The sequence below is a fragment of the Leuresthes tenuis genome, unplaced genomic scaffold, assembly GCF_036924035.1.
Source record: "Leuresthes tenuis unplaced genomic scaffold, fLeuTen1.0.hap1 SCAF_15, whole genome shotgun sequence".
In the NCBI taxonomy this organism is placed as follows: domain Eukaryota; kingdom Metazoa; phylum Chordata; class Actinopteri; order Atheriniformes; family Atherinopsidae; genus Leuresthes; species Leuresthes tenuis.
Window position 1 is genome coordinate 20080355 of NW_027325369.1, and position 14461 is coordinate 20094815.

A 14461-nucleotide genomic window follows, 5' to 3' on the forward strand; every position below is an offset into this window, starting at 1 on the left:
ATGTCTTGTTTGTTTTTATATGTATTGTATATGCTAAAGTTTGTGTCGGGGCACACGGTCCTGTGCAGCGCTGGGCTGTAGCTTAAATGTATGAGTTGTTCTCTATGTGTGCGTTTTCAGCCAGCTGCAGCTCATTATTGATGCTCGGAGACCAAAACGCGCCGCTTTCAGGGAGGTAGTTGGCTTGGATATAAACATGCATGTGTACACTTAAATCCAGCATTTCTAAATGTTCACACAATCATAGTGGACGCTTCAGACGGATTGAATTTCTGTTGCTGTGTGTAAGCATTTTTTCCCCAACGTAGAAAGCACAGCCCATCTCAATTTGGATGAAAAAGTAGCTCGTCTGTGTCTCAGCTTGCTGTTTACCCATGTGTTGGCAGGTGTATGTGTGTATATGTGCATGTATTTATTTTTTGTCCCCTGGCTCGGGCAGAAGAGAATCCAGAAACATTGTTACGCCAGTCCTTTCTTTAGTGGCCCATCTACTTAAAGACCTGACGCTGGAGCTTTCTACTCAGGCTGCCTGAGGAAAATCCCTGACACACAACATAAATATCTCCCTCTAGATGCAAACAGTCCCGTCATTTCTTTCTGGAACCATTTAGACTCCTCGGCCCTTGGGGGTCTGCGCATATATTCACATCATGTTAGTGACGAGCAGCTATTTAGATTGTATCGAAAGAAATTCAGTACTATTAGATACTGTTGAAATAAACGGTTGAGAATCATAAAGAGTGAAATTAGTTTAAATAAATATAAGGAATACCTTTCAAATATCTCTGCCACTAGTCACATATAGGCTGTATTTTACAAGCATGTCAAGAGGAACTATGAGAATATTTTAAAAAAGGAGGCGCAGCAGCACGGCTTGGAAATGCACCCTGAAGTTTTTGTATGAGGAAACAAAGAAAGAAATGCCATGAATTTCGTGTTCTCCGTGTTGCCAAACATGCAGTTTTGCAGTCGAAACTAGTTTGCTAACTCAGCCACAAACTTTAAATATGAAAACACCTTTAAAGCACAATGACAGCGCGGCGCATAAACTATGCAGGAAACAGATGCATCGATGACCTGCAGCGAGTGTGTCAGCTGCATTTTAAGGAGAGGAATCTGCAATCTGTCTGCAGACGGTGAACTTCAGTACATCCCACCACGCTGGAAACAAAGAGCTCCCAATCCCTATATTCATTGGTGACATTTGATAGGAAAAAAAAAACGTTGTTGAAGTGAACCAACAGGTGTTTGCGCTGCTGATTTGAAGTGACATCGATGTGTCGACCAGTTAAGTCGACCTGCAACTATTTATTTAATCTGCGTTACTGGTAAAAGTTCTGCAAATACACAGAAAAGGCTTACTATTAGGTGAGTTTTCTGTTGAAGAAGATCCCTGTAAGCATTTTTTTCCCCTGTATAAGACCATTTTATGTAAAAAGTACTCATCTGTGTTATGCTTTCATGGATTAGTTGGTGGTCGATTCTCAGAGACTCAATATTTCCTGAATTTGATAAATTAATATTCTTAACTGCTATCTACACCTGCTATACAGTCATTCTGGCTTTTTATTATTTTAATTTTTTATTATTATTACATTGGCTTACATCTGTAATCTGGTATGTAGTAAACAAAAGGAAGTGTGACCTGATTTTGTGGGTAAAAGTGGTTTAAAGGGAGTTCACTGAGGTCTGTATTCCCCAAATGAGCTCTTTAAGGACAAGATTTTTATAACTAGCTAACTGTAGCTTTTTTATGTGTGTGCGTGTAAAAGAAATGGAAAATTAAATACAAGCTGTTTTTCACTATGTTGATAAGGCAGCAGTCATTAAGAGCACTGGATCAGCTTTATGCATAAACTTCAAATAATTGTGCAGATGAAGCCTGCTTTTAAATCAGAAATTGGAGAGTAAGAGTAAGACACAACCACGAGAAAACTTTTTCTTTTTTCTCTAACGAGGAGGGAAGGTGGGGGTGCGGGTGTGAGACACAAGCTGTTAGTTGATGATAAGACCCAGAAATGCATAAGTAGTCGTGGCTCAGTCACTCCCACCAGTGGACATTATACATCTGCACTCTGCTTTTAAAAGAACACCCCGCCTTTCACATGCTCGGCCTACTAAACCCCTAAACTGTTAAAGGTGGAGTGTCATCTCTGATAAAGTTGTCTGCCCCATGAATAAAGAGCAGGAATGCATTAAACTCCTAAATCTGTTCTCTCGCGGTGGGTAGTCAAGCTTTGTGATTGCTAGCTTTAAAGTGAAAAAGCTTGTTCCTTGCCTGAGTCTGTTTTTTTTTCTTGTTGTTTTTTTTCCACTAAGGACAGACACATTTATGTTCATCAATGATTGCTGCAGTTTTTTCCAACCACACCACATTATTTCTATATTTATCTGGTCTTCGGACACATTCCCTCCAGCTGTTTGAAACACAAAGCGAGCATACTTACACATGCAAGCAGAGAAATGTATCTCAAATCAGCCTACAACAGAAGGACTCATTCAGACTCTGAGGAGTTTAACATTTGATCATTTTGGCTTTGAGATTAATCGGCGTTAACTCCATCTTTTTCAGGTGCCAGATATTATCAGCCTAATACCGGCCATCACAAGACAGCCAAAGTAGCTTTCCTCAGGCAAAGCTGATCACACTGATTCCTCGGTCATTGCATATCTTTTGCTCTCCCTCGCACACTTGGACCGAGTCTGTCTCCGTGGTCAGAGGACATTTTGCTATGAGGACAAAGCAGTTATGGAGCGTGTCTATTTTTGGCCTCTTAATAGACTTGTTCTCATTCTCTTGTGGAGCAGGTCTCTTTGAATGATGTTCACCTGTCTTTAACCTGATTTCAGTATCTCTTTGTAGACCTATTAGTTGTTTTTAACTTTCTTTGTTGTTTACATGCATAAGACCAAGTGTCGACTCTACATTAGAAACTCACTTGGCCGCAGTCTAATGCATCAGTGTCTCCCACAGGATGAGATTATACTTGTGGCTGTTTTGCAGTGAGGGGTGGAGAGACGGGGTTGGTGTTTCACAACATACTTTTCACTTATTAATATTTCACTTCATTGTTTTTTTTTTTATTTTATGTTGCAACAGAGTGCCTGTCAGCGGTCGTATGGTTCATGTTCACTCTGCCACTCCCCAAATGGGCTGCGGTTGAGTAGTCAGCCGCCCCATTTAAGTCTGTGTTTATCAGTAATGCAGCGTTAAGCATGAAAGGGCTGATGTGGGTGAGACAAGGCCCCAAGTATTAACATTGAGGGGAGAAAGCCTGCAATACAGCGACGACTGAGCTGACAATCACCCACAAGTCAGAATGTGAGGAGGGATTTTAAAGATCTGATCAAAGCTAATGAGCTGAGCTTGATTTGAACTGATGTTTTTCCCCAAACAAAGTTCTTCGGGCTTAAGAATGAAGTTTTGCACTTAATATCTACCCATCAGAACTCCAACTCCCCCCTGCCCTGCCTGTCACATCCTTCCCTTTGGGGACATTTTTCTCCCAAGATCACAGAGAAGCTGTGGAGAACTCATTTCTTTACTTGACAAAGAGCAGATAGATACACAAGCTCGGTCTGTAACGTTTTCTTTTTCACCGCAGATTTGAAAAGAAAGCAGAACTAGAAACAAAAACGGGGATTGGATGAAATGAGATGTATTCCACCTCAGATTGAGGCAGAAAAGAATACATCTGCACTTCGCTTGCTCAGCACCGGGGTTACATTTCCCCGTTTTCACTTCTGTCTTCTTCTCATCAAACCAAGCACACCCCGTGCCCTCTAACAACTCTTAAGGTTAATCTTGTTTCTCTCTGAAAAATGTCTGTGATGCACTTAACATATATTACCCCCCCCCCCCCCCATGTGTGCAGGCACAGGTTCCCACAGGTGAGCTGACAGCTCTGACAGAAAGTTTGTATGGGATGCTGAGTCAAGTGGTAAATGACACACTGATGCTGAGCCTAAATATAACTGAACAGGGTTGCTTTAAACAAGTCATTCCATCTATTACTACAGTTAAATTAAAGTAACTATTTGAAGGCCCCGTCTCACCCCAGTTGATAGTCTTTTCTTTCCTTCTCCTTTCATTGTCCTTTCCTTGATGGTGACACCCTCCCACCCCCGCTCATGCACACACTCAGCAGCCTTTTCTGTTGGGGTGGACAGATAGATAAATGATTTTGTTGGCCGTGTAAGGCAGGGGGGTAATTTTTAGGTGAACACAGCGCTTCAGAAAAGACTTTGTCGCACTAAAATTAGAGGTTGTCAAATGCCGCACGTCTCCATTGACGGTTCAGCTCAGCCCCCTTATGTTAATGTGACATTTCGGCAAGCGGAAATAGAAATTAGAGGGATGCTGGTGCTTGTTGGGTTGCATTTGCAAGTGAATAACTCTTTGTTTTTGTCTTTATTTGACGTAAAATAAGATGTTCTTGAATTCCTAGATTATAATGCACAATATATTTGCTTTTAGCAGACAACATACCAGCCAAACTGCAGGATTGAATTATGTTAATTTCTAAAGTGATATGCTTTGTAGAAGTTAAAGCGATGACATATTTGAAATTGTCTGTGAATGGGCTAATGTGTTCAAGTTGAACAGACTTGAAGGGTCCTTCTTTTTTTTGCTGTTTTGTATTAATCTTCTGTGTTAGACGTCTTCTGATCTCCTCCCTGTGAGATATGTCACTGCCAAGCTCCACCAGTTAAAGCCAAGATGTGGCCTGGCTGCTCTGTGAGCTAGGGCTGATGCAATAGGCTCTCTGGGTTAGATACCAGGAAGATGAATTCATCTTCGGGAAGAACTGGGAGTATCTGTTGACCCAAGAGCGCTGAGGGTCATGTGGCTTGTGAAAGAGTTGCTCTGGAATAGTACAAACAAGTCAGGAGACTCTGTTCAATGTCTTCAGCAGGTGTTCGCACAGCTGTGGGCCATTTTCCAGTGACCTCATCAGTGAGAAATGTGTTGGTCTGTCACTTGGAGTACCCAGAGACGGCGCTTCTGTGGTTCAGTGGCGTCCCAGCAAATCCATTTCAGCGTGGAACTCATGAATTCAGTACACTAGGTGCTTATCCACTGTAAAAGTGCAACGTAAAAAATAAAAAACCCAGGGAGCTACATTACAAAACTACATCAGCCAGCTGATTATGCAAGTTTGACCCACCTTCCAATTTTACATTTGTGTTTTAGAGGTCAGGGATGCTTCACTGAGGGCATCTATAGTTAGCCACTGTTTAATTTAGCGCTTCCTACCGGGGGGGGGTGTCTCAGGGACTTTGGAAATAGAGCCTAATACCTGCCACCACTCGACCCTACATACACACACATCCTTCCTCTCAGCCTTGTTCTGGTCCTGGCTGTTCTCTACTCTTAACTGGTCTTTGTCGGTTCCTCTTTTTTCTTTCTATCACATTTCCCTTTTGCTTCAGTGATGCTAACATTTAACAGTAATGGCATTGTGTAACCTGAGCGTGTCATCTTGTAATGGGTGTTACAACTGCAGCCGTTGCTCTTCATCCAACTGTGACATGTTCACATACATTGACACACAGGTTTGTGAGCACGAACGATGGCTTTTTCCCCGATCCTTCGCTGCACAACTTTCCTCTGGTGTCTGAATACGTGAGAGCTTCATAAGCGGTAAAAATGGGGGTATGTCTGTACTGGAGGTGAGCGTGTGTGAAAGAATTTGAGGTTTCTGTTGCCAGTGTGCATGTGAGTGAAAAAGGTCCATTAGTTTTATCTGACAGAGGAATCGGATCTGAAGGCAGCATATTTTTTTTTGTGTGTGCGTGTGGTCTTTTTCTCAGCAGCTCACACAAGTTACTGTGCCAGAGCACAGATGCTGTGGACCGAGGAGAGAGGAGGAAAAAAACAAAAAAAACACAACATAACGTCATAACTTTTGTCTAAAATGCACAAACGCAGATGCACTTTGATCAGTAGGCATCAGAGTTCACATATTTAATGGTGACAAGCTGCTATGTTAGTGTTCTTGTGTTTATCTACATAATAGTTCATCTGTTGGCAACAAACAAAATGTAACATTCGAATTTTAATGAGCTCTTTTTTTTTTTCTCACTTTTCGTCGGAGTCGATGTGTGATTTATTTATTTTTTTCCCCCTACAAGAAAATAAAAGCTCAAATGCCTCCTTGCCCTGTTTTTTATTCCCTTGTTAACCACAGATTTGATTTCTTTGTGTGTGTTTCAGAGATCAACCGAGTGCGAAAAGACATGTATAGCGACACAGTGAATGGCCTTGTGGACAGACACCCCTTGGAGCTGCCTGAAGCTATCGGACCCATCATTCACCTGCAGGAAAAACTGTTTGTGCCTGTCAAAGAGTACCCAGATGTAAGTAGATGAGCTGTCCACCTCTAATGCCAAAAAGAAAGGTGCCCTGACTGTTTTCCCTAACTGTTTACTAGAAAAGCGATCAGTATCTTAAGAAAAGTAAAGTATTTCTTCACTTTTTACGCACAGTTATATTGATGTACTTATCTGTAGATGGAGACACAGCAACACACACACTGGGTCCTCCTACATGTGTGTCATCACTAGAATTACAAATGTGGATAGTTTCACAATCTGTTTGCACAGGGAGCAAATGTGGTTTCTACTGGAAATACTTGTTCACTCCTTTGGTGCTTTTCTCATTAAAATCCACGTCTTTCTGTTTTCCTCTCCCTTTTTTTTGCTCCTTTCCTGGAAAGTTATGCTTGATAAACATAACTCTACACAGTAAGCTAATTGTATTGATATACTATTGTTAAAGCTGTGTGGTATTGCAGTCTAATCTGTAGTGTTTATGGGCTGCCCAGCTATAAAAGATACTTTGGAACTGTTAATTAATTTGAACAGTAGCATAGATGGGTTTCCTTCAACAGAAATGTGCATTAACCGCACAGATGCTCTGCTGTGAAAGAATACGACATGGTGGAGATATGATGGCCGCAGAGATGAAGAGGATGATTGGAATAGAGAGCAGAGGAGTCGATACAAGCCTTGTCTGCAAAATGACAAGTGTCTGTGTCTTTGTGTAAAACCTTTTAATGTGGGTGTAAGGCAGTCAGCCAAATTCCTGTCCTCATCTCTGACACACACATAAATGATTGTGTCACGTCATGTGGAGCAACGTTTTTCTTCATAATCTCAGCAGTTTGCAGTGAGGAAATGAATGGAGGGAGGTGACAAATGATAAGAGGTGCACCGTAGAGCAGGGCAAGGCCCAGCCAGGCATGGATTGCATTTTTCCCCATAAACAGAATTGATAAAGGACAGCAAAGACTGGCTTGAATAGGCCCAACTCCAGCTGACCCTCAGACCAGAGATAGCATCTGAGCTAAAGCTAAATCTGTCAACCACATCTGGCCTTTCTTTCACTGTCCATTTCTGTAGTTACTCAGCTTTTAAAATCCTGTATTTTCCCCTGACGCTGTCTTTGTGCTTTTCAATCACGATTGATTTGTCGCCATAGTTCACATTTAGTTTAAACGGTGGATCCATAGCTTTTGGATATGATAGAGAGATCATTTACATATACATGATCATTTGCCTCAGCGCCTTTTACTCTGCAAGGGAAAGTGTACATGTTGTAACACTGACACTGGAAATTAGCTGCGACTGTCCCACTGAAGTCATTTTTCCTCTGAAAACATTCTATTTAAACACGTGAAGCAGTACTGCTGAAATCGCTGTATTGTTTGTATGCGACTGTGTTTGTTTGTGAGTTGGTTTTATGCAAATCCTGTCAACCAACAGTGAAGGCACCTCCCAAATGTACAGGCACTAATGGAATCACTTATATATGCAGATGCACAGATTGCGAAGTGTGGCATCCTCAGATGACACCCGTGCTCCCTTTGCTGAGCTGCTTTGTGCACTACGGGCCTGTGATGTCGTGTTGTGTTCAGAAAGAGGTGCATCACAAACTAAATATGTGTTAAGTCAGCAGGGAAAGTGGTAAATGCCAGATAGAGGCCACCAAGAGAAATCAGCTGGAGTAAAGAAAAAAAAGTCTTATCTCGTGTAAAATTGGGTTTATGTGCAAAATCTGCTCAACTGCTGTAATGAAACACTTCTGTGGAGATGCCAACATCAGTCTTTGAGAACTGTTGAATGCAACCAGTTTTATGGACGCAGATAATCTTTTGTTCTCGCAGCCTTTTGAAATTTTTACGCTCGTGGGGTTGGCAGAGGAGGAATTAGATTTTGGGCTTTAAATATTTAAGCAGTAGACAAGTACAGATTGAAATGACTGTGGTGAACTAACTTGCTCATAAAGCTGAGCTAGTCTTGCTCTGGTTTTTAGGAAATTTTATTAGAACGGAGTCAGGCGCAGTAGCTCTCTATCCGGTTTGTTTTCAGGGAGGATAACATGTGGAACACTGCAGGAGGGAATGACATAAGATCAGAGAGAAAAGAGAGACAGAAATGATAAAGGTGCGGTGGGATAAAATGTATGTATCTGCATCCATCTACCATTAAAGGGGAAGAGAATATTAATACACTCAATGAATTGTCAGCACTTCAAAGACTCCTCCTTTAAAAAAAAAAAAGCGTGTGTTCTCGTATGATTTCCTGGTTTGTGTTTTCGGCATGAAGTCGTCTGCCATGAGAGATTTAGCTGCTTTCGTCTTATTTCCTCATCTTTTAAACAACTTTGAATTTAAAAACATGACTTTGACTTCTACTTGTCATATATCCTTAAGCTTAGGTCACACTCACTCGTGGGGCTTTCTCTGTCAGAACAACTTTAAGTCCCCTGCTCAGGTTTCACCAGCAGATAATTAGATTGCGCTGGTATCTGGATTCAGTGCAGTATGTTGATTCTACCAAAATAACTTGCCTTGCCAGCATGCCTCTACTCTAATTCTCTTAAGTGTGTCCCTGGTCTGGCCTCAAATCAGTCTGCAGATGTGTTTGAGTATGGCTGCGTCTCCAGCTTTCTACCCACCCCCTCCCCATTCTTAGAAGTCATCCATTTCTTGATGTCGTCTGTGGTGCAGAACACTGCGGAGCGTCACCGTAGTGACTGCATCTTGACTGACAGCTGAGTCGCAGGCTATCTGATAACTTCAACCTTCAATTAAATGCTATCTGTGGCTTTGCCTCTCTGAGCGCTCGCGCACACGCATGCATTGACAGGCAGCTGACTGACAGCTCAGCATGTCACTTCCGTTGACCTTCAGGCGTCTCCTGGGATGTGTGACACGTCTTTTAAATGCATCTCTGTTTCCACTTTATCCCCTGTGCATTTGTATTTGCCAACAGTTGAATGCCCACTTGGGTTGCGGGCAGCTCGCTTGGTGACTTAGGACTGCTGAGAACTGAAAACACACTCGCATGGAAGCCCCCCTCTTTGCTGTGCTGACTCTGTGAAACGAGACCCTCTGTTAGACGTAAGCTGATGAGCAACTGGTAAACAGGACCGTCTGAGCTACTCTCGCCAACTTGAACACAGCTCGAAGAAGCGAGTGATCTTATAATGCTGATAGTGATAAAAATATTAATGGTAGTTGATTAATGTTGTTACGGTTATTATTGCAGATTGGTGTCTTTTTTTTGTTTATTAACAAGGACAAAATAAAGTGCTCATATTTAAACGGGATAAACTGAAGCCGGTGTCATAGATGCATATTTTAATGTTAAAGGATTTAAGCTGAACTGGTGAAAACCAGATGTGTGTGCACACACACATGCATGCATGTAAGGCTGCTATGTTTATCTCTGGAAAGGATCATTTACTTCACTTTCTTTTCTTTGCCATCTCTGGTGGTTTGCTTGGACAGAATGTCTTGGCCCTCTCTGTTTCACTGCAGTAAAATTGTCCATCCAAACCAGCCAGTTCTCTGCACAGGAAAAGTCATTAAGCTTGTTCCCATGAGGGTGTCATCACTTATCATGCCAGCTCCTGATATCCTTCTGACCCCCTTAAGTCATTACCAGTCCCCGCAATGTACTGCTACACACCTCAGCACACAGAGTAGCAGACGGGAGGATTTTTAGAACTGCAGCCAGCCAGCCATACACGATGACAATGATTTGATGAATGGGTTACTTCTAGCTAGTTATTTGATAAGGAGGTAATTACTATGATGATTTACCCGAGGAAAACTCTATCTGTTGTAGTCAGTTAAGTTGACAAACTGCAACAATGTAAGCTAGCGGTGCAGTTATAGATGCACATCTAACCGCAGTTTGCATGTCACCGGCTTGTGCTTGTGTACTTGAAGTGAACGACGCCGTGTAATTGTTCACCCTGTCCATCTGGGCATTGTTAAGCTGAGAAGCATAGATGTGAAAAATGAGAATGAAGGACGAAGGAAACGGGTTGACCACACATGGATTAAAGACTGCACAGGGGACATGGTGTCAGCTTTTATCTGCAGCATCAGATAAAGCATGCACATACTACATCCCTCTGCCCGAGGGTTTTTCAGGTCAGCACAACACTGATTCTTTTGATTGGAAAAAGGATCTATTCTATTTAGCAGTTGAAAATGGGGTATTTTACATGTGAGAAATAAAGTTTTACTTCCAGAAGTAGTGCACAAATCCCAACCAAACACCCTGGTTTGGCATCGAAGTCAGCATCTGACCTTTTTGCAATGGTCTATTTCTCGGGAATAAAGTGCATTACAGATACTTCAGCGACAAAGACCCTGCTGTGACAGCCACAGCACAGAGGCAGTGGAACGAGGACATCGGCCAAATAACAGCTTGTATTATGCTTTGCTTTTTACCTGTTATCTTGGTCCTTGTAAGATGATGAATGAGCCAAAAACGACAAAGCAAGAACGAACGAGCCAGCGGTTAATTAGCCGATTCAAGTGTGACCTCACTGCTTTATTTAAATGAACACCATTACAAAAAGGAGTGAGATGCGACTGGTTGAAAGCTGTTTTGTTCCCTTCGCCGGATAAGGTGGAACTCCATGACTTATTCCACATCTTTCTCAGTTTTGTCAAAGGGCAGTTTTTACGTTTTTTTTTTGATGAATTAACATCAAAATGAACACTGAGAGAGAGGTTAGATAATATTTGGCATTTTCATGTGCATTTTCTTCTCTCCCAGGTGCTCATTTATCTTTTTTTTCCTGTGCTTGAGTTGCTGTCTTCCAAATTTACAGACGGCATCAATCTTTACGCAGTCTGTCTCTCCAGCCTCTCTTCCCTGCACTTCCACCCTGCCTACAACCCCAAAATAAACTCAAACAGAATTTAAAAAACGGAGCTATGGATTAGGTGTTAAATGCTGGCTATGCCGCGAAGAGAACTTTGAAGTCTTCGGGGCTTTGAGGCACAAATGTCACGACTAGAATCTTGCTGTTAATTTTCACTCCTTCATTGCACAAGCCCCATTTCATCCATAGAAGTGTAACTTATCTCATTCCTTGCATTCAGTCTTTTTTTTACTTTTTTGAATAGCCTCTGTTTGTTCTGAGTATAAACCAGTGGTAAATGTGTCTGTCTAATTGAATGAAGCAACATCTCAGCCTGAAGATGAATGAGTGATTAAAGGGAGGCAGCCAGCTGGTGGTTAGAGAGGTTGTGTGTATTCAAAGAGAAAGATTGATCTGTGCTCTGAGAGACTATTACGCTACAGGGGGGGGGGGGTGACAGATAAGCAGAGAGGAGAGGCAAGATCCTGCAATTTAACCAAGTCAAAGAGGCAAAGGAAGCCTGCTCCGTTTCTAGAAAAAGCTATTAATGGATACACAAAGGTGGATGTGTGGAAAGGGTGAGAGGGGTAGTTTAGCTTGTAAACTGAGGGTTGCTCAACTCTGCTCTCAGTGTAAAACTCGCAAAACTGTTACTAGATCCAGAATCCATCAAAGATACGAGGGGAAAAAGTTCTGCAGTAATGAATAGGATCATTATTTCATAATGCAAGTGGAAAGATGGGGAGAGATTGAGAGCAGCAGTGAGATGATGGGGCTTGTGTAACCAGATTCCACCTGGCTTTGATGCATTGCACTGAATGAACTATTTCTTATTTCTGTAAGTCTGACTGGCTAATACGTGATTTTCTATTCTCCCCCCGGCTTGGCCTCGCTCTTCGATAAGCCTTCAGTGCACACACCCAGAGCCCTTACCATGATCTCATTTCCTGTCTGTCCACCACAAACAAATGCAGTCAAAGGCCCAATTGTTCTGCTTCTGGGAGCTTTGTTGGTAGAACTGTTGTTGTTTCTCAGTTGTTCACACACAGAAAAACGAACCAAAGTGCCTTGCGCACAAACCCGTACAGTAATCAGCTCTGGGAGCTGAGTGCATCTGCATGAGCTTACGCCATACTGTATGTTTTACTCACACACACTCACATTTCCAGAGGCGTAGATGCTCGCAACATAACCCGGCTGTGGAGTAGCGATAACTGTGGCTAAACAAAGGCCCTTTAATGTCAGTGTAAGCTCTTGTCCTGAAGGGGTCTTTGTATGGAAGCAAGTGTGTATCTTGTCTATTTTTTTTGTATTAGCACATTAATTATGTTTCTGTATATATGGTATGCGTTTGCAGAGGAAACTTTCTGAAAACAGAGAAAACGGGGCAGAGAAGTGAGGAGCAAAGTTTATCGACCATAGATCCCAGTGATTTGAACCCTTAAAGGGAGAGATTGCTTCCCCTGCTTGAATATCCATTGTCTCAACATTCCAGTGACTTGAACAAGGGGTCACATTTTCTGATGGCGTAACAACATCCATGAAAAGAATGTCAAACTCTGGGATCAAAGCAAGAAATGATTTAGATGAAATAATCCATCTTTATTCTATTACTGAGATGATAAAGTTACACACGAGTCTGTGTTATTTCTTGATAAATCTCCATTCTTTGGTAAAATATTTTAATTGGTGTCTGTACGATCAGCTGTTTTTTAAGTGGTTGGTTGTGTGTATATAGAGTATTTTAGCCTGAGCTACAGACACACTCATTATGGCTGAGTCCCCCACAAACATGGAGTCGGGCTGTACGACATGCAGACCTTGAAGACTCTGACAAACCTATCTGTCTTCATGTCTTTTTACTTTTCTTAATCAGGTGACTTCTCTCTGTCGAGGGCAGTTATCACCAGCATTTATGTCCACTGTAAACACTTTCTACCTCAGCTCTGATTAGTTTTTAGCAGCAGTGAGAAGGACACAGAACAAGTCACTGAAGGCTCTCTGTAGCATTTTAGGATTTTCCACTGAGCTGCTTCCTTGGAGTTTAAATCAGATACACATTTTCCTCTTCTCCACCATCTTTGATGTGTCGAAGATGATGTGAAATTCATCTGCTGTATGTTTTTAATATATTCATGGTGTGTAAATCTGATGGGATTTGGACTAATGGAAGATTCTGTATCTTATAAGGCTAGTGGGAACTGTCACATGTCGTATCTGCACAGAAATGCACATTTAAATGCAGGTTTCTGTACCTTTAGTGTGCCAGATCATTTTAAGCATTTTTCAAATATGGCATGGTGGTGGCAAAACAAAGTAGAGTGCATTAAAAGACCCGTGGCATTGTATTGTCACCGCAGCATCAATTTGTCAGGTTAGAAGCCTGTGTGCAGTGTGCTGCGTGGGAGTAACACTGTAAACCCCAGAGCAAGGGGTTCGCACTGTGATGTAGTCAGACAGCTCTCCCTTCGCTGCACCTTTAGGCTGTGCATATGTTTACCTTTGAGTCAGAAGCAGACTCATGTAGTTCTTTGGTGGCTGACCTCTGAGGACAGGTGTCCTGACATCCCTCTGATGGCGCACGCACTCTAAAACGTAGCCCCTGCAGTAGTTTCCCTGATTGGAGTTAATCAAACCGACAGTCGCAGAGGACCACGCTTAAAGCCTCTGTAGCTGCTTGCTACAATTATCCACAAGGCATCTTTCCAGCCAAAGGGTTCATCTTTTCTTTTAGAGATAGGCGAGGAATGCAGACACGCTCTCGTGTAGGGAGGAGAAAAACAGCAGCCTGTAGTTTTTGATTGTCCTCACATGTGTTGTGTTTATATCATCCAGGAGAAAGACCACAATGTTGCGTCAGGTCTGTAATTAAGTGTGATTCCTTTGATGGTCTTCTGGATTTTGCACTGGCATCGGGGGGGTCATGTGTGTAAGATGTGACTTTGTTAAAGAATTTAATGCTGCGTAGATTCTGATAGCTGATTTAGCTTCGTCAGTGTGCAGTGTGTTTGGATATTTCAGACTTCAGTAAAAAAGTTTAAACTTCAGTAGTTATCTTACCTGTTCTGGTCTCTACCAGCCACCGCTTGCACTGTTGAAATGCAGATGGTTTGTTTTCCTCAATTTTCATGGCTTTGCTCCTCCCTTCCTTCTTTGTGTTGGATTATTTGAACACACTTTCCCCTTGTTGGAAACCCACTTCATGTGAAGGAGATTACTCAGTAAATATGTTTCCTTACGGTATAAAGCTCTAAAGCCATGCGGCAGGGAAAGGCAGTCATGATAACAAAC

The 14461-nt window shown here is 42.1% G+C and overlaps 1 protein-coding gene across 9 annotated transcripts in view; it reads left to right on the plus strand.

The window, feature by feature from the left end:
- qkia (QKI, KH domain containing, RNA binding a) overlaps positions 1-14461 on the plus strand; it is a 61110-nt gene that overhangs the window by 17954 nt on the left and 28695 nt on the right. For all 9 annotated transcript variants that reach the window (XR_011907686.1, XM_072365225.1, XM_072365221.1 and 6 more), the window contains exon 2: positions 6218-6360. Coding sequence is in view for 8 of the 9 variants with exons in the window: in XM_072365225.1 (XP_072221326.1) it covers positions 6218-6360 (143 nt within the window). In the remaining variant the exon portion in view is untranslated. The remainder of the gene's footprint in view (positions 1-6217; positions 6361-14461) is intronic.